Source organism: Galleria mellonella, unplaced genomic scaffold (assembly GCF_026898425.1).
Source record: "Galleria mellonella isolate WM207_F2 unplaced genomic scaffold, CSIRO_AGI_GalMel_v1 utg33, whole genome shotgun sequence".
In the NCBI taxonomy this organism is placed as follows: domain Eukaryota; kingdom Metazoa; phylum Arthropoda; class Insecta; order Lepidoptera; family Pyralidae; genus Galleria; species Galleria mellonella.
The window spans coordinates 8,759,598-8,782,079 of NW_026442079.1; the positions used below are offsets into that span (position 1 = coordinate 8,759,598).

At 30.5% G+C, this 22,482-nt stretch overlaps 1 protein-coding gene across 1 annotated transcript in view; it reads right to left on the bottom strand.

Annotated features, from left to right (window-relative positions):
• The window catches only part of LOC113518331 (probable cationic amino acid transporter), a 214,434-nt gene that overhangs the window by 15,014 nt on the left and 176,938 nt on the right, over positions 1-22,482 (bottom strand). Inside the window, exons 12-13 of the mRNA XM_026903202.3 lie at positions 1,226-1,293; positions 1,008-1,108 (exon numbers count right to left, since the gene is read on the bottom strand). Of these exons, the coding sequence (XP_026759003.1) occupies positions 1,008-1,108; positions 1,226-1,293 (169 nt within the window). The remainder of the gene's footprint in view (positions 1-1,007; positions 1,109-1,225; positions 1,294-22,482) is intronic.

A 22,482-nucleotide genomic window follows, 5' to 3' on the forward strand; every position in this document is an offset into this window, starting at 1 on the left:
TATTATATAACAATTATAATAAATCATTAATTAATATATAAAGTTGTGGAATAGTTTTTTACTTTAGGGCCGAGTCTATCATTGTTCATTATGTAAACCTATTTCTCTAATATTACATAATTTAAAATTTTTTATCACAATACAACTTATACAAAAAGAAAAAAAATCAACTATTTTAAATATAATATGAAAATAAACGCGACATTTTTTCGTCAGTTTTCAAAAACAATTCCCTTACACGTGTTGTATCTAAGCACTAGATATGACAAACTATATTGTAATGTATTAAATAAAATTGTCTACTTGTAACAAATTTTTCGATAAAATTGTGAGATAAATAGAATTTATTTTTAAACGACTAATTTATATACAGTTTTTAGTATTTTAGACAGCAGTTACAGTAACTTTAAATTTACTTAATATACTTTAAATTTTGTACGAGCCAAATACACTTATTCTAAGTCCTAAATAATTTAGACTATCGGTTTAATAAAATAAGTGCAGTGTAGAAGATATGCAGTTTTTGCTTTGATTTGCGTATTCATTAATTAAAAATACCAGACTTTGTACAAAAGTCGTTTGCTTGGGCACCTCTCTCCCATTCGTGTTTCTACTGTGAAGCAGTTGTGTATGCATGGTTGTGTTTCGGCTTGAAGGGTAGGTAGGATACGGCAGTGAATTTACAGAGTACAGATAAATAATACCTAAGTACTCAGAAATGGCAACGCATGGGGAGGTATCATGGGCGAAACAGTATACTCTGTTATGTCCATGGTACTACTCATGTCTATATGCGACGGTTACCACTTTCCAGCAGGTGAGCCGTCAACTTGTTTGTCATTTAAAGTTGCATAAAAAAATATTAATTACATAACTAGAAAGTCGCTATTTGCAAAATATCGTGCTAATTCTAGGTAGGTATGAATATAATATAAGACATAGAAATACCATGCATAAATAGTTGTTAATCAGAATTCAAGTTGTATTAGCACTAAAAAAGTGATTACCGTAAAACTTATTCTCAGTGTGTGTATTCATAAGGAACGTGTCATCTCTTCCGTATTCTTCACTCTCGTCCCCAGGCAGTGTGTCATCAGAGTCAGGAGAACTGTGAAGACACTTAGCTTATATATGTTGACAACATATAAATACAAAATTTAATTAAGTGTCGGCCGGCCTTTCGCAGAGCCAAAGTACAAGGAATTCGCCTCGCTTTTATGGTTACCTTCGAGTGACTCGTCGCACCATAACGCGTTGGCTACTCGCTGGCATAATGTGGGTCTGAGTACGGTTCTGTAACATACAAGAAGATATTGGTATTCGTTTTAAGTATTTTTTTTATATGTAACTGGAAATGGCAAATAAATTGATGGCCCTCCTAGAGGAAAATAGTAACCATCTTCTATAGACACGAGTAGCACTATGGATATCATAAAATATATTGAAATGCCCGTGTGTGAGGGGTTCATGCATTGCTATGGTGAAGGACTAAGGTGTTATGCTTCCCTCTTTATAGATATTATGCTTCCGTTCCCGCCCTGTATTTTTCCTGCCATATTCCACCCTTGAAACCGATGTATTATGCATGCCTTGTGATAAACTGTAATGGATTTGACTACAAGCCCATATTAATGCCGGGTTGCAAAAGTTTGTGGCAAAAAGCACAATAAATAATAACGCATCGTAAAAGTTAAGTTTTTTCTGGAAAGACTAATACAGGGTGTATTAGTTGACTCCTGGATGGCTATGTTATATAAACACCACTCTTTCCTGACGATGACCCTCCATCTTTCTTGAAACCGATTAAGTTAAAATAGTGATACATTTTGGTTCATTAGAACATATATAACCAATTTATAAACAGCCACGAAGACAAAAATAGAAAAAGAAAAAGTATATTATTTTTCTAACGGAAAAAAATAGTAATAACCAAAAAGACCGATTTAAGGAACTAGGTCAGAGAATTCAGGAGGCAAACGATTACTCGTCGTGAGGCGAATATGAAATGGCAGTTTTATCGATAAACCTCTACGTTGATGAAACGATGATAGAAATGTCTTTATGAAATATAATTAAGTACAGAAAGTTGCCTACATTCCGACAAGTCCCTATAGAGATGTTGCGATCGGTTGTCTGGTTTATTTCCTTTGCCGCCGTAGTTTCTTTTACTCGTATCGTATGTGACATTTACTTAAGTACAATCTCTATTCACGAATGCCGTCGCAGTGGGAACCTTATGCTATAATAGAGTATTAAATCAACGAGCTTAATAGTCTAGCGCTGCGTTTTTTAAACTTCTCCATAGCGAGACCCTTTTAGTACCTATGAAAAAATATAAATATGGCGTGAATTTACTGGGTACGGAGGAATAATACCTGAGTCCTCAGGAATGGCAACACATAGGGGGGTATCATGGGCGAAACAGTATACTCTGTTATGTCCATGGTACTGTTCATGTCTATAGGCGACGGTTACCACTTTCCACCAGGTGGGTCGTCAGCTTGTTTGCCATTCTAAGTTGTATATAAAAAAAAAGTATTTAAGTATTTCTATTAGTTATTTAGTTATTCATAGTAAAAACTCTGCTTAGTTTAGATCTAGATGTCGCTGTGTAATATGTATTTATTATTTTACTATTATTGTGATGAGAAAATCTTAGGAATGCTAAATTACAAATATTTCAATGAGGGTTTCTAATACTATATATATACACATATTATATATAGTTATAAATTATGGTCCAATAAGTATGTGATAAATCAATGTCAAGTTATTAATACTATAGCTGAGTGTTAGATATCATATAAAAACACCTGTCGCCATCGAATAAGTCTCGGAAAAAGTTGATCTAGTATAAGCTAAAAATAGCCAGCCATCAAAATAATAGCGCCCACACAAATGTAATAGTGGGCGGCAGTTTCGTTCAATACTGTGTGTGGCAAATATTTTACATCAATGTTATATTTTATTAATGTTATAAATGCGAAAGTTTGTAACAATGGATGGAATGGATGGATATTTGTTACTCTTTCATGCAAAAACTTTTACATGGATTTGAATGAAATTTCGTGCACAGATAGGTTATATCCTAACTTAGCACATAGCATACTTTATTAGCTGATTAACGCGGGTGAAGTAACGGGTTACAGTTAGTTTTATTAATAATAAATGTGAAAGTTTGTAGCGATGGATGGATGGATGGATGTTTGTTAATCTTTAATGTAAAAAGTATTAAACGGCTTTGAATCTAATTTGGTCCACAGATACCAAAATATATATTACGATACTAAGATATGTACAAAGATATATACAGAATATAAACAGTTCAGCTCATAGGATATTTTATGTATTGATTTATGCGGATAAAGCTGCGGGATACAGCTAACTTTGAATACTTTTAAAAGTACAGTTAAAAGGGCGAGCGAGAAGGAAATCTCTAAATAAATCAAGTCATCTAATCTGCGTGGTAATACGAGAAGTTTACTGAGATATTTCTCTGGAAGGCTTAGTGGTATGCAACTTTGATTTTTAGACTTCAACGGTCATGTGTTCGAATCTGGCTGACACTAAAAACTATATAAACTTTCGATAAATTCTCGAGTGATGGAGAACATAACAAATTAAATTAATGAATGGAACTAACGATGGTAAGCTCGTCTTCTGCTACAGTTGATTTTAATATATATTAGAATCTATTATATACAATATTTTACAATCTACTATATTTATTTAATAACGACGACAGACGACAAATGCCTATGGCTATTCAATTCCATGTGGTCCCGGAATAGGCCACTCCTCCCTTTCCCGTGGGTGTCATAAGAAGCGACAAAGGGAACTAAATGGTCGAGGGATGCTCCCTCTTAAAACTTCTCTAAAATCCTAACTGCGGTTGCTAATCCACCAAGCGTGGCGACTACTGGCAAAACTCCCCTTATGGGGAAGGCTTATGGGGAAGACAGTTAAGGACATGATGATGATTCAATTGTAGACTATAGTCATGAGCATATTTATATTTTTATATTTTAAATGTTTTAATAGATATTCAATGAAAAGACAACCAAGTTTTGTAGAAAAACAGATTTTTTTTGTTAAATGAAATTAGTAATTAATAGTAACATTTAATCAATTGATTTATTATTTTCCTTCGTATTACTATAGGGTATCAGCAAACAGACGAGTCAATTATTTGTTTGTGTATATTTTCATTAAGCTATATTGAAACGGACTATATTTATTTTATTTATCTTCCTCCTATGGGGAGAGACCGGTGGCCAAAGTAGGACGTGAATGGATTAAGGTTAAGACAAGGATAAAAGGAACGAGGAAGGACAGGGGGATAGGGTTTCACAAGTTTTTAAAGACTCCGTATTAAACAAATTGTAATTTTGTTTGGCTTACTAAGTCTCTTACGTGTAATGTCAAACTGTCTAATTGACTTTTGCGCTTCTCTGTCTCGACCGCGTTAATTTGGATAATCCATTACAACATAAATACATTTTATATTACTTTTTAATAGGAAATATTTTGTTTAAACCCGCTTCTATTAATATACGTGTGACTGTTAACATTTAAATAAAGGGCGTAATAAGATTTCTTAAGGATCAGCAATATGCGTGACCTTTTTGGTATTACAGGCGTCTATAGGCTACGGTAATTGTTTACCATATGACGTATGTTTGTTTGCCATCGTAATAGTATAAAAAAAAAGAATTGATTACTCTCTAAGTAGACACTCTATGATCTTCAATTTTATGTTATTCTACCTATATACATGTCGCAATACGTGTTTTACCTCTAAACGAGGCTTCCTCAAGTAATTATTTGTTTCATTACATTTTATATTATTTGCCGAAAGAAACTCTATACATGCAACCTTCAATGCGAAGAGTTGCCAAATTAACAAAATCTAAGAAGCTGCGAGATTGTATATTGAATATTCAAAATTGGAATCAAATATTTTTCTTTAAGTTATATTTTACATTTCTATATTTGACTTAACTAAATGGATTTATAATAGAAGTTTTATTAAATTAATTTAGTGGTTTCTACTTTTACGTGATGCCTGGAAATAAATACTCGACTCGACCTATTTACTATTCCTCTAAACATACATAAATAGTGTTTGGATATTAAAGTGTTTGTCAACTAAATATAAAGGCGACGAGTAAATATTTGATATTGAATTAACTATATGTGTTTACGTATGAAGTATGTAGGAACCTTCATTTTTAATTGAATTCAAAAAGCTAAAAGTAAACACTGGGAACTCGAGTGGACGCATAGTAAGGGTGGACATAGAGTGTTGAATGTTGATTAAACTTGCCACACAGGGCAATGTACTGTAACAATTTTTGCAGTTCAGTTCACAAAACAGCTAAAGCTTCTAACAGCTGTAGTTGCATTTAGCTTAGCGTACTAATATTATGAATGTGACAGTTCGTGATATATGTTTTTTTTTTTTATTTAATTATGGCTAAATAACTGAATGGGTTTAATTGAAATTTAGTAAGTCTATAGACCAATCGTATTCTGGATTTATAAATAATTTATTTTCATTCTATTTTACGTTGACAAAGTTACAGATAGATGATAATCTTTACTAATATTTGTTACTTTTTGATGCTAAGCGGTCCTTCTTAAAAATTTTAATGTACTAGATAATTATGGCAATAGAATAATGTAAAGCGGCAATCTGTATTTCTATATATGCACATAATAATACCTAATTCAACTCCAGACAAATATTCGTAAAGTTTCGGTAATATGCGGGGATGGAAGTTGAGACCCATGTTAGGGCAGATATAATTCATTCTGCTAGATTAACCAAGAGAAGTGGTGGACTTCGATAAAAAAAAGAAACATACTAGAGCTTGGTTGACCTATTTTTTAAACTCTGTTTTGTTCCCTTTAGCTTTTGTGTATAAACAACTTATAAACATAAAAACGTAGGCCTTTTTTGTAAATGGTAATGTTTTGTATGAATATTTATTTATTTATGTAAACTTTAATGGACGGTGTAATTGTTTGTGTATTTGGCGGATTTAACACCCGACGTTGTTCTCTACTAGTCAAACATTAAGCAAACAGAGATATAAGTAGGCGATGCATTCAAGAATCAAAGAAACAAAGTAATACTTATTGAAACCAAAATATTAATTCAGAATTATTTGTTTACAAATTATAATTATTATACTCTCTTCTAAGATAAGTAGCGAATTAACCTAATGGTAAATAAATTATTGCTGCTGCGTGTTTAAAATAGAACGAGATAGAAATTATTATTCATTCATTTTCGCGCATGCATTAACGATAACGTATCTATGAATATGAATACGTAGAATTTTTATTTTAACAAACTTAAATAAAAGCATTTTCAAATAGCCATTTCTTATGATTCTACTGCCTATTTACAATGAAATTTTAGTTGAGAAGACGGGTAAGAAATTCAACTGTCTCTTTTTTCAAATAATAGTTAATTTAACAAATTATAAATTTGTGTGAATACGAACTATCCAATAGCACAAGAGTTATTTAAATTATTAGTTAAAAGAAGTACATTATTGTAAATATTATATTAAATTAGTTATTAAATAAACTATGTATATTGAGATATATGATATCAATAGATAAGTTTGCCACTTATCTAAGAGAGCAGGTAGTTTTAAGCCTATTATTCCAAACGAGTGCTTGGCGGTTTGTAAGGAAATAGTGGATGTTTTTTGAAAATTGCGAAGGACACTTTAAGAAGTCTTGTAAAGGTAATCGACTTCAAAAATATTTTTATCTCGTCTGTATTTTTTGTATATATATATATAATTTTTTTGTGTAATATTTTCGCAAATCTTAAAGAGATTTTCATTTGTTAACGAATAGGTTTCACTTAAGTGTTGATCCTTTGAAAGGTCAGTAAATATTGATAATAATAATTTTATTTGTCACATAAATAAGTTTACAATTTTCTAAAATTATAATTTTTTTATTGACAATAGGAGACAAAACGGATTATTGTTCAAAAGCGACAGCTAACTCATTCCCACTGCTATCTGGCATATAGCCTTTAAATGTAATAAATATTCGACTTTTTAAGACGTCTTTAAAAACCAAATATTGATCATGGGTGCAGTACCAAACAACTTGGTTAACTCAATAACTTTTTATATACAATACATTATATATACTTAGTTTTAAACTTACATTACCATAATTACCGTATTATGTTAATACAACGATCTTTACTTTGAGGTATAGTTAGTTTAAATTAGACGAGGAAACGATATATAGTTACATAATTTTAATAAGAAGGACTTATATTTATATTATATTTTTACTTTAGATTTATAAATTTATTCGCTACAATATTATTGAAGTAATTTATCTATTTAAATGTACAGAATATCGTTAGGCCTAAGACGTAAACTTCATTAATTTAATCGGGCGATAGAAGTTAAATACGTTATTTTACTAATATAATAATATTATAACTAGATTGTATGTACATGGGAGATATTTAAGAAAAATTGATATGGATTTACTCCCATATTGAATGTATAATTGGATGTGTTTTTGGGCTGTTTTCTGAAGAGAAAAATAGTTAATATTACATTCTAAATATCCTATTTGGCATATTATTTCAGTATTGAAAACAACCGGCAAGAAACTTATCTATTTTTTAAAACAATTCAACATAAGTAGCCGAAACATCTTTATAAATTTTAAATTTTATAATTTAGTAGTAAAAGCTAAAATTGAATGCATTTAATTACTTAAAATGGCATGATACGAGTATTTTAAACACTTATATACGTGTAATTTTTGAGTAATATGAATTATGTTGTTAAATTAAATGTATAAAAAATTTTCAAAATCCTTGCTGAAATAAATAAAAATAGTCAACATTCAATTAAAATAAAAATAAATTTGAACATGAAAGTTTTATAAATTGCAAGAAATTTGTCAATACAAGGTATAAGGATGAAATACAAAATGAATAAGACTCAATTAGTGGCCAAATATTTATTCTGAAATTTTGAAGTGGGTTATTACATTTGAATAATTCATTTTATTTGGAGTTTGATTTAATATTAAATTGAATTCTGTGCAAATTTTCAATTATTCAATTTTATTTCGATATATCTTCAAACCCAATTAATTGAATAAACTTTATTTTTTTTTGTCATAATCATATTATCTATCTAAATTTAAACTGGGTTTATCTTGACAGACAGTAGTACATCTACCATGTCATAAACCAAAACGTATGGGTTAGAAATTTAAAACTATGAAGATTTTTTGTTTTCGGATTTATTAGTCATTTGCCTATAATAAAAGTATAAATAAAAATGTAGAGAAAATAGACAAAATAAATACTAAATGCGATAAATAAAACACCTAATATAATAATAATAATAAATACGAAGGAAAATAAGCACCATACATTAATGCAGGCGAAGATAAATACCAATACCGACTTGCCTGGCCAAGGTTGTACTAATATCCTTCTTTAATAAAAAAATATCTGTTCCTTGAAGAGGAATTTTATAGTATGCTAATGACAAAAGTAAAATAATTGTATTTTTTAATATTTTACCCTATTCGTTATAACTTTCAACAAATAATTATAAAAAGTACTGTAACATTACACTAATTGCAATTTCTGATGCCATTTCCTTGTAATACAGGATAGGATATCAGGAAACCAGGCCACAGACATTTGGGTGTACCACTCATAATACCCAGCCTCAAATGAAACATAAACACTAATGATTTATAATATATATTATTCATTTGCACTGAACCAGAATTTCACGAGGCAGCAATCGGTTATCTACTTAGTGCATTTTACAATAAGTGTTGTTGACTCTTAGTGAGTGGATTGGAATACTGTAATGTTTCACTAAGAGTTTGCTACTAATGTATAAATAAATATTTGTGATATTTGAGACAAAGGAAATGTTATGGAATTCGATAAATGTTCTGAGAATTTGTGAGCTATTCGATATGATATTCTGATTGTTTCAGTTATTATGATAGACTGCAAAATATAATATTGCAATTACTTACAGAATGAATTTTTTTTTTTATTGAAAACAATAAAAACATGTTTCTGATCTTTATATTTAAGAGCGCGTTTGGTAAATCACAATCCCAACCAATGTTAAGTGATGATTCTTGGTCTAATGGGTGAAGATGTGATGGTAATCCCGACTGTGCTATCGGTGTACACTGGTAGAGTACCAGTGAAGGATGAAGGCAGGTTACTTGGCCCATAATGATTAATTGAATACAAATTAACCATTATTATTTCTAGGGAAAACCGCGTGGAGGACGACCTGATAGGATGTATTGTTGGCTATGGGCCTGTTAAACCTACTCCCTACTAACAATCCTTGTCCCCCATGACTTTATCTAAGGAGTTATACTCAAAACTAAAATTTTACTTTAACCTTGGAAGATTCCATATTAAACACTGTAACACAGACGTAAGAAAATACTATTACTTTGCTGTTAGTATAGGAAATGATAAGACAGACCATTTGGTAAGAATAGGTGGAATACTAAAATATCAACCATAATGTAATTGTTTATGTTTGCTTTACTCACATTTTAAATTCCGGAATACTCAAGTAATTTCAAACTCAACACGAGCATTCATGAACGCAGTTCTCGGATGTGTCGCGAGCTGCCTACCTACTACATAGTCAAGCATCCCCGAAAATAAACAATTTACGATTATTCACGATTATTATTCAACAATATAACTTATATAAAGTATAAAATAGATTCGACGTTTCATTGTAATGATGGTATGTGATTATTCTTTCACTTTTGATAATATTAAATTTAGACGTTGTGTTAAGGGGCGGCACCAATAAAATAAGCACGAAAGGCTCAGTCGGGTTATACCTAATATTAGATAACCTTATTGGGAATATTAACAATAGAAGCTATATATAGTCCAACTCTTAGGAAATGACCTTTCACTATGGGTGGGTCATTAAACTGAATGTAGCACGTGAGCGCAGGTGATTGATGGACTTTGACAAATAATTGGCTCTTTTGAAATATATCACTTATTGGATTGAAAGGGTGAACTTTACCGATATATTCACTGATTTCTTCGAATGTCTTCAATTTATAAAAGTTACTTCTCCAAATTACGAAATATACAAAATAAAAATCTTATATATAAAATTCTCGTGTCACGGTGTTTGTTACCAAACTCCTCCGAAACGGCTTTACCGATTTTTATGAAATTTTGTGTGCATATTGGGTAGGTCTGAGAATCGGCCAACATCTATTTTTCATACCTCTCAATAATAAGGGTGACCCTCCCCAAAAAAAATTTTTTTATTTTTTTTGACAAATTTTTCCATTTTTATTTTATTATGATTTAGCATTGAAAAATACATACAACCTCAAATTTTCATCGTTTTACGATCAACTTGTCCTGTCTTTTTATATGCGATTTTTTATATGCTGCAATAAGGTTGCAAGATGGCAATCCAATATAATAATTGTAGTACGATAAATTTTCATGTATAGTTCTAAAAATAATGCATATGGTAAAACAACGTATGCCGAGTCAGCTAGTATTCTTATATAATTCACTTATTTAAGAACATTTGTACTATATTCATTTATGTTTTGATTTATATAATAATAATAATAATAAATTATTTAAAATATTTTCATAAAGGCAATGTAATTAACTAAAAATTGGCGCGATAAATATATATTTGTTGTCGCTTTATTTCACAACAACGTTTAAGAAAAGGAAAGAATCAGTGAAGATGTGGTAAGAATAAATGACGTCAACACTTTTTCTCGTAAGTAATGGAAGAAAGACTTAAAATTAAGGGGCTGTTTAAAGATGGCTGTAATAACAGCATAGTAGTAGCAGAATAATATTCTTCTTTTAAGCAAAGTGACTCTCGCCTACCAGTGGAATATTAACTGGCTGATGAAAAAGAACGAAAAAAAATCTAAGTCATAGCTTGTACTGAATTTTCTCGCTTATATTGCACTTTCTGTACATTTGAAAGTCTTTTTTATTTGTCTTTTTTGTAAAATTGCAATGTACTGTTGTTTGAAACATATTTAGTTGCTTGTGCGCTTTGAAAGAGCAGAATGTTTGGTTACCAGGATTTGGTAAAAATAATATTAAAAATTAAATTGCTCCAAACTGTTGGTTAAAGACCGTTGGTTTACCAGAGGGAGACTTTGTACAAAAGTCGATTGCTTGGGTACCTCTGTCCCATTCGTGTTTCAACCGTGAAACAGTTGTGTTTGCATGGCTGTGTTTCGGTTTGAAGAGTGGGATATGGCGTGAATTTACTGGGTACAGAGGAATAACACCTGAGTCCTCAGGAATGGCAGCGCATGGGGGGTATCATGGGCGAAACAGTATAATCTGTTATGTCCATGGTACTGCTCATGTCTATAGGCGACGGTTACCACTTTCCATCAGGTGGGCCGTCAGCTTGTTTGCCATTCTAAGTTGTATAAAAAAAAAAAAAAAAAGAGGATTTACAATTTACTAAATAATAGGATCGAATAGAGCTACCGTTGCAAGATTTCCTACAGTAGTTTGTTTTTAATCCGATTATGCATGTCAAGTACTAAGGTATTATACTTACCTATAATACATGTCTATTGTAATTTCACTCGAGTTAGCAAGTAAACCCTTACAAATGTTCGAAACGTGAAAGTAAATTAGTTCACTTGTTCGTTTGTTTGCTTATTTGTCGTTTAACGGTTAAACCAGTAGAAATTCACATAACATACTGAACATTGATTGAAACGAATTATTTCATTTTTGATTTCGAATTGGTGATATTCGCTACATTTGTCTATTTCGGCCACATGGACGAGGTCGCGAGATAAGTTTAGTATTGACAATTTTACATATATTCATACAAAGTTTACTACCTACTTTAACATATTATAATAGACGATCTTGATGTTTAGCATTTCTAAATTGTTTTTGATAAAATTTCTGTCTCTGTCTAGGTAATTCTATCTTTCTGCTAAAAAAGATTTTTTCGAACCTGTTTATAATTACCTAAGTTTTTATGTAATAAACATAAAAAAATACAAACGAATCGAGACTTTTTGAAAACGATTGAAAATTAATATAATCTTAGCGACAGATGTCATAATAATAATTTTAGTTTGACTGTTTTTTGTTTTGTATATTTGCTCCGACATTACATAAAAAATAATTGCACTACTCTTAACTGAATGTAATCTCCACAGCCTTGTTTCTGAAGGTCTATCCTAAAAACTGGTGTAGGTTTTATTTAAAATCTAGAAGTGGTTCTAAGCACGTGTGCAGTGCTGTGGGCAAAATCTATTAATATAGATATATGTATTACTTGTCTAGTAGCTACAGTACAGGTACTGCTTTGTTTGACACACGAAGGAGCTGCGTTCAATGGTATTTATTTCATGTTTAGTATGTTGCCATTTGCAGCTGCTTAACAGAGTTGTATCCTAGTATTTGGATTATCCTTTGTGTTATCCTGTAAACGTGTAAAGTCTGTTGAGGGCTTGTATCACTTGATCCATTATGTGTTAATTAATCCTGTTATGTTGGCTGAAACACTGTGCATAGTTAGTTATTTGAAGTCATTAGCGGCATACTTGGATTAAAATTACGTAACCGGTACGTAATATTAAATAATATAACACAATAAACAACTTGGGTAATATGAATAAATACATATTACACCGACCCCAAAATTTATATAATTGGGGTAAGGGTTATGATATTACAATAAACACAGCAAATATTTAATTAAATAGTTGGGAAGACCGATAAATATATAAACACTATATTTCTATCATTCGTCTACTACTTTTAGTACAATCTCTATTAGTTTAGGAATAGATGGCGTTGTAGAGTTTAGACCAGTGGTATTTATACATGGATGTTATCATCATCATCATATCAGGTGTTCATTATGCAATGCTGAATATAGACCTTCTTGGAGAGTTTTATTAGTAGTTTTCATGCCTAGCAGGCAGGTTAGCAACGGTCATTAGGCTTTATTTATTTACTCGAAGAAAGATTATAGGAGAAACAATACTTATAAATAGATATATACTTATAGTTCTATACCATTTAGTGTTCTTCACAAATAAACATAATGTACAATTTTTATTAACAATAGTTCTTAAGATCATGATAGTAAATTAGTCTAGTGCATTGCTGGTATATTTTAAACATCACAATACTCGTATAGTATATCGATAGATGGCGTACATTGCTAAAAGCAACTAGAACAAAAGAGATCGATACCATGTGGATATAAATTAAATGATTTGCATGCTTTTAAAACAAATATATTCTCTTTGTATTTGGTTTTAGCTGTAGTGACACATAGTACAGCTCGCTTTCTCAATCTCACAGTATTAGTTCTAAGGTTTACTTTAGATAACACAGGGTAAACGACTGTACCATTGATGATCTTTAAAGAGGGCCCTGTTGCCCATCCCTCGACCATTAAATTCCCTTAGTTGCATTTTACGACACACGAGGGATATTAAGAGGTAGCCCATTCTATGCCGGTAGCACACGGCTATATCATGGATGGAAACCTATGCAATAGAAACAATAATTGTTAAAACAATATACATATATGTATGTATAGCATCAATTTATTTACAAAAATCCATAATAGTGTCAAATTGAGAATCTTTTCCGTTTTTAAATGTCAGCACGAAATAATAAGTATTCAAGTTCGATGTAAAGAAACAATTAAGCATGAAATGAAATGAAATGAAATGAAATGAAATATTTATTTGCTTTAAACAGACATTTGACATTATAAGGGCCATGTGACACAACTTTTTGGCATCTGTCTAATTGCCTTAAAATTGTAGGCATGCAAATCTAATTTATTCCTTAAATAAGGATACAAATTTAATTTATACTAGTACATTATTATGATCATAGAATAATAAAAAAAAGAAAACAATGCTCAAACAATTATCAAGTCAAATTACATATTCAATATCGTCAAATAAAATTAACAATTACATTATTATTATTAATTAAATACAAATTACATTCCATATGTTATGTCAATAGCAAATTTATGTCAAGTCTTAAGGATTTATATTATTAATAATTATGTTAACTATTTTTGGGATGTGTAGGCATAATATTCTCCCATACTGTAAAAGACCTTATCCAGAAGCCATAAATGAAGCCGTTTCTTTAATATTTTCAAGGGAAGGTCTAAAAGATCTGAAGGAAGTTTATTATATATTTTTTGGGCCATAAATGAAACATTCTTTTGGTACAAGGTCAAATTACTTTTTGGTATCACAAGTTTATTTTTTCTGTGTGATCTAATGCCTTCTTTGAGTTGTCCACATGTATTAAATAATTCAGGGTGTTGTTTAATAAAAGTACATATAGCAAATATATACATGCAAGTCAGGGGAAGGATTCCTAATTTTTTAAATAATGGCCTACAAGATTCCTGGCACCCCACATTGCTAATAGCCCTTATACATTTTTTTTGCGCTTTGAGGACTCTTTCTATGTCAGGCGAATTCCCCCAAATAATCAAACCATAACTAAGTGCCGATGAAACGAATCCATGATATGCACTAAGAGCAGTCTGTATGGTTGCAATCTGGCGCAATTTATACAATGCAAATACAAATTTATTAATTCTTTTACAAACATTATCAACGTGTTTCTTCCAATTTAAGTGTTTATCTAACGTGATACCTAAAAAAGTAGTGGAATCCACTACTTCTATATTATTATTTTTGTAATTTATATTTAGGTCAAGGCTGGGGCTTGAATAAGTTTTGAAATGAATTATTTTTTCAACCGTGAAGCAGTTGAGTTTGCATGGCTGTGTTTCGGTTTGAAGGGTGGGATACGGCGTGAATTTACTGGGTTCAGAGGAATAACACCTGATTCCTCAGGAATGGCAACGCATGGGGGGTATCATGGGCGAAACAGTATACTCTGTTATGTCCATGCTACTGCTCATGTCTATAAACGACGGTTACCACTTTCCATCAGGTGGGCCGTCAGCTTATTTGCCATTTTAAGTTGTATAAAAAAAAAGTACACAGAGAGGCTGCGGCGTAGATCATATACTACACACAGTAATGATAATGTCTAAGAGAAAGCAATTTTCATGGTATATTTCAACAAAACTTCATGTAATGAGAAACAACTGCAGTTGCGTAATATAATATCAAAGTCACACGATCAATGACCTGTATGCGGGGTGTCCTTGTTTCGTAATTTTTGTTATATCGCCTTGGTTTTAAATGCCTCTACTTTTTCTAGTGTAAACGCGATGAAAAATTTCTTCAGATGAATTAAAGCGATTCATTTCGTATAACCCCCGATAAAACAAAACTAGTCCAGTAATATTACACCACCAGCATGAGAGATTTATTAAAATCGAAGGAATACTTATAATTGTCTAAAACACACGTTTTTTAATGATCTTATATATATATATGATGAATGAGGTTAATTGTAATTTATTCATATTTTTAAAAATTAAAAACAATCATAAACGTGATTATTGTCAAGTACATCTATTTTACATTAGTTTCAGATAAATAGACACTTTTTCAAAGACAAGCCATCAAAATAGCGCAACCTATTTCATTTTCCTTTATTTTTATAAAAACCAAATTATATAATGTTATATTGGGTCATTTAATTACTATATACGTTGTTTGGCTACTGGCATCGTATAAATGGAGAAGCGACAGTGTTGCACTAACTTGAAATTACTTTACATGATGAGTTTTCTTTACTTTGAAGTTAGTAACTAGACTAATGTAAGCCTCCATTTGCTATATTATTATGGTGTACTAATTATGATATTTTTGTTTGTACAAAAATAAGTAAAAATTAGATATTATCAGGTACCGAGGTGAATGATCGATCAATGAAGTACAAACAAACGTAATATAGAAATATTGTTTAAAAAAATAGAGCGATGACCTTAATTATCTTGCGAACAGTCAGTGTATGTAGGTACACTTACAGCAAGTCAGTTTACGACTTACTGCATTCAATTGAGAAAGCCTAAGTCAGGAAAAGACAATGGTTGAAATGATGATGTCTGTTGAACTAATCCAATGTAAACCTACACAAACGTTCTATATAGTTGGAAACTTAAAAGCTATAATAAAAATGAATAGAAGCACAATAAAGTGATGGAACTTCGAAAACAACAGTCGATATAGACTGGAAAAGAAAGTTTAAAATTTTATACAAGAAAATCTGGACTGTATTTCTAAGAGTCGAAGCCGGCTATAAGCAGCGAAGCAAGTTAACACGATTCTGATATTACCGACTATAGATATTAAAGACTTGAAGTTGATCTGTTTTGATATTTAACAGTCTTTATAAAAAGAGGATTATGAATACGACTATATTTTCTTAGCCATCGATTTGGACAATTCTTTTTATAAGAAGTGCCCGTAATTTTATCCGCGTCCATTAACGAAGATGAAGTTCCATGGAAAATACGTACTCATATGCCAAATTTTATGTACTGTTAAATGTTTTTACTCGTCGTGATAATAGTATATATTTTTTTTATTATTACCGAATTTTTTATTGAATAGGTATTTTTCGTCTTAAGTAAGATATTCCTATATTTTAACTCCGTGATCGCGAAATTCAATCCATGAGAGGGGCCTGTGTTGGTATATTGGTAAATAGAGGTCGACCACTCCATTGCGTATTATAGCATAATTGTTTTATTTATTACATTTCTAATAGGCTTCACTTGACGACGTGACATTATAAGGAAAACAAAAATAAATATAATTCCGTTACGATGAAGTTTTCCTGTCGTCAGCATACATAAACCAAAGTGTACAAATTGAAATTGTAATTAGTAATTCCATTACTGAGTACGTTGTTTGCAATTAAGGTGATTCAAAACAGAATTTCCTTAAATGTGAAACAACAATAAAATATTTTAATTTAAAAGTTGTGTCACGTTTACCGAGCCACCATTTCAAATTCTGCCTTACGGGTGAGAGTCCCTATAAAATTATATCCAATTTTGTATAGAAAGAAATATTATGATTAAAATCATAATATTTCTTTCTATACAAAATTCATATTTCAGATATAAACAGAAATAATATCAAAGAGTTCACAGGGTAAAAGGAATGCGCTGCTAATTTTCAAATTAGGAAAATAATTAAAATTTAATCATTTTTAATATTACAATACTAATTAATTATTATTACTTTAAAAGCCTCTACTAAAAAATCAATTGCGTACTTTTTTAATGAGTAAAAATAGAATGGTAACCTCGCCTCTGCACTATCGAAATACACTGACGGGGCACCACTGAGAGATGATAGATGGAGACGAATATAGGCTAATTGGCCCAGAACGACAAATTCGACAAGAATTAACCACGATGGTTTCTAGTTGGAACTGCATAGAGGTCGACCTGATATAGTATATTGCTAGTAATGGTGTTGTTAGAACTTATTACTAATAATCGCTTCCCTTCGACAAGTGCATATTTATTATTGCCAGTATCTATTAACTTATGGAATGGAAAAATGAATAGGTGAAATGTCTAAGATGAGCGAGTTATGGAATATACGCAGAAAAATCTAATTGATTGATCTCGAGTGACTCCCCCGTATACACAAAGTATAATGACCTCCGTATAATATATTTTTTTAAAGAAAACTTACCTTTAGTATTACAAATGTGAAAGTGTACAACATTAGTGGTAATGACTTCCTTGTACTTTAACTGACATAATAAAATTGTAACTACATGACGTATGTACATAGAAGATATTTAAGAAAAAGTAATAGGGGTCTTAAGAACACACCTAACTTAAAATTTAAAATTTGCGTATATGAAGTTAGGAGTAAAAGCTAGTGATACATAAAAATTAAGATATAGAATAAAAAATGTAACTGTATTATAACGTTGCTGCAAAATTTTGAAATAACCATATATGACGTTTGAAGTTACACCCAGCGAAATATATAATAATAATAAATTTATTTAAACAAAAATGCGGGTGCACAATTTAGTTATCAGTGATTACTACACTAGGCTCGCAGGCCTGTTTCGTAGTAATCGACGAGTGACTAATCAAGTTAGTAAAGTATTGACATTTACGATTCTGTTCAAATTTTTCACTTAAGTACTCAAAAAAGTAAAATACAGTTTGAAATGAAATAAAAGAAAATGGAGAAACAAAAATAAAAATAATGTAAAATAGTTGTGGCTCTATAATGTTCTTAAAGTTCCTAAAATACTAACTTTTGCCCGTTGCTTAACTCTTAACTTCCATATCCTATTTCATGTCTTTAGAAGTGAAATCCTGAAGAATTCAATAAATAGGGTATAGGGCTAATAAACATATACATTTTTTATAAGAACTGAGAGCCTAAATTTAATAATTCACATATGTAACTTCTAGACGAAATTCCATACAAACTTTCAACTCTTATTTTACCTCCTTAGTAGTTGAATTTTTAAAATTACTTTCTTATTGTTCACCTACGCTATATTAAGAACCTATCTGCAAAATTTTATAATTATATATTTAGCGGTTTCGGCTGTGTGTTGATATATGGGTCAGTTAGTCAATCAATACGAGTATCTTCTTTTATATAGATATATACTCATAGATAACATGTAGGTCCTGAGATTTATATTCACGTCTTAGTTTATCTAAGATTTGCCATAAGTATTTATCTCCAGTTATGTCGCCGCCTATGATAACTATATATATATATGTATTTTTTATTATTATTTTTATTCCAGATAATTTAATTTTTATATGAGGATGTGATTTACGAATTTTCACGCTTGTAAGATTTACTATTCCATTGTCCGACTCATAAATGAGAAAGTTAAAATCTTTGTTACTCGATCAAGCGTAAATAGCTGAACGGATTTGATTGAAATTTACTATCTACATATGTAGCTCAATGTATCCTAATACAGAGAGTAAAGTCGCGAGATAAAGCTAGTTCCAATATAACAAGCCTGGAAACTTGCTCACGGTTACATAACTAACACAATATAACAAAATTAACTTAGGTATAATTTAATTTACACACTGTTTTGGGAAAGTGTGACTCGGGACATCACATTATATAAGTCCTAGAAAACTTCAGAAAACCTTTTATAAATAAATACATGGAGCGAAACTGGAATAGTAACTATTATTAAGCTTAGATTATCTTAATAGAGTGTCTCTCCATACAAATGCTTCGAGAAAAGCGGGTCAACTTTTACATATAATTTTGCATGATAAATAGTTAGGAGTGATTCCTTTATAACTTCTATATTTATTTTGTTCGAAAATTTTTGCATCTTTTTAATGCGTAAAACATAACATTTTATTTATTAAATAATTAAATATAGACACGTCAAGATACATTATGTGCGTAAGTATATAGAACACAGATAAAAAAGGAGTCAACTAATTTGACAATTAGCTGACAAAAAAGTAGACCTATCTATATAATCTAAGTTATTAAGGGAGTGTTACTCAACAGTGAAACTAAACATTTTTCTCTGGAGAAGATTAGTCGAAAAACGACAAAAAATGAGCACTCTATACTAACTTGACAGCTAGAAAATTTTTTTTTGTTTTCCACCCATGTTTTTTTGGTAAATATTATTATTTTCAATATTTACAAAACGAGTAAGTTTTTTTTTATACAGCTTAGAATGGCAAACAAGCTAACGGCCCACCTGATGGAAAGTGGTAACCGTCGCTTTTAGACATGAGCAGTACCATGGACATAACAGAGTAGTTACGCCCATAAAACCCTCATGCATTGCCATTCCTGAGGACTCAGATGTTATTCCTCTATACTCTGTAAATTCACGCCATACCTCACCCTTCAAACCGAAACACAGCCATGCCAACACAACTGCTTTACTGTTGAAACACGAATTAGACAGAGGTACCCAAGCAAACGACTTTTGTACAAAGTCACCCTCTGGTTCTCAATTTGATTGTATTTTTTACGTTAATTAATTTATAAGTCCGTCATTTATAAATCGATTTGTAAAATACTTTTTTTTGTCTAAAAAGATATACTTTCCGATCGGTTCCATAAAAATTCTATCAAAATCTGTTCAGTAGTTTAGTTTTTAAATCAAAATAATTGCCTCTGCAATGATTACAGTAATTTTTTTGTGTAACACTATCTTATGAAATCTAGATGCGAAGTCTAGATTTCGTATTTAGATAGAAATCTAGAATGAAATTTCCATTATTATTGATAGAATAGAGTCTTAGCAATATGATAATAATTTCGAGTTCACTTGTATAATGTAAAGGAAAAGATACGATTCGACTGAAGTTGAATATTTCCTCCACAAAGGTCGATATCCGTTCACTCCGCATTCCGAATATAATTCCTTTGTGGTAAACAAAGGAATTAAAATTTAAGCTTCTAAGGGAAAAAGTCATACTTATTGTCTCTTTACTGTATAATATTCAAATTATTAGATTTGATTGAAAGCCAGCGACCGATAAAACCACAAGATACATTAGTTCTATGTATCCAGCTCTTAAAGTTATAAGCTGAAGTTACAGTTGGTTAGTTCATCGGTTACATCTGTTACAACAGAGATATTGTGGAAGATCATTTTTATTTATTATTATTTTTTTTTATTTATTATACTCGTACTTTATTATATACAAAAATTACATAGTTAAAGTCTATATTAAATGAAGATATACAACAGGTTAGCTTAACTCTGTAAGAGTTCTCTTCCAGCAAACTGAGTTCTTCTTCTGAATACTTTTTATATTAAAAGGAAGTATATAAATTGCTGTTCATTATAGCTTTGCCATATGTCAATACTAGTAATTTTTAGTACTTGGTATAACTTTGAATATTAATGAATGTATTACAAAAACACACTTCCACAGTTTGTTATAATAAATACCTGACCCGTTTTGCCTTTCACGGTATTGTTGTCAAAGTTGGGACGTTTACTTAAAACGTTACCTCAAATATTTTGAGTTATAAACATTGTATATATATATATTAAATCATTACTCTAATAATAATTAATTGGTTTTTGGTAAAGATAAAGGTAAATGATAATAATTATCATTCTATTTGAAGTCACTTTCAGATAGATAGAACGTGAAACAATTTCATATTGATATTTCAGTTACGTCTTTCATATTTGTGACCTTAGATAAATATGAAATACAAATTACTTGAGACTAACTTCCGTATCATAACCATACAATCAACCAGGTTAATTATAATACATTAATATTTCAAATTATTTTGACATCAAATTAGATTTTACATTGATATTATGTGAAATCGTTATAACAAATGAATTTATATAATAACGATTTAAATAAGAATAACGAACGAATACAATTGTGTTTATAATGACCGGTGCTAATTTTTGATTAAATACGTTAATATTAATTTTAATCAATAACTGACGATGTCCTCTCCAACTTTTATTACTTTTTCTCCTCGAAATGGGACTATTTCAACCAAATTGTTCCACCCACCCATTCTCAAGTGAAGTGCTTATCATAACAATGAGTAGGTAGTATTAGGGGGAAGGAATTGTTAGTAATGGGCATTAATAGGCCTATTAGTAGCAATATACTCTACCAGGTCGACCTTCACGTGACTTTCTCACCGTCCATCGTGGTTAATTCTGAATAAATTCTTCACTATAGGTTAACAGATATGTTTTCATCTTCATCTATTAAAATTCACCCACCAAATTTAACCGATAGCACAGGCGGGTATAACATTCTATTTCACTCATTAAAAATAGGTAAAATTTAATTTTTGTTCATTATAAATTTTTATTAAATTAAAAAACATAGTGAATGAAAGGAAATGCAATAATTATTAATAGCAGATATTAATGTTGCAGACGTCCGTATATGAATAAAATACTGTAAATCAAGAGAATATAAATCCTCACGTAATATTAGATTGTGAAAAATCGTATTGTAGTTTCTGGAATGCAATATTTATACGAGTACAGATTTTAAATGCAATAATTATCGATAATACGAAGGATGGTAAGGTTTGTTGTAAATATAAAAATAACTTTGAATATACACGAATAAAGTATGAAGGTAATTTCCTCGTAATTTTTATTTAAAATTTTCAAATTACGTTTGGGTTTATACTGTATTTTAAAATGGAGTTAGCTCAACGCTTAAAATGTTTTAATGGTATTTAATTAATAGACACATTCTCTTTATGTTTTTAATGAGGTTACAATTTATTGTAATTTAGAAATTAATTTAAATACATCAATACATGAAAATTATACTTATTAAGTTAATTTATTAAAACATAATCATTGTTTATTAATTTAAAATAAATAGCAGACTTGAGTTTAAATTGCTCAATTAAATATTTATATCTACGTAGCGGTATATTAGAGAGATGGGATTATATGAAAGATAACAAAAGTCG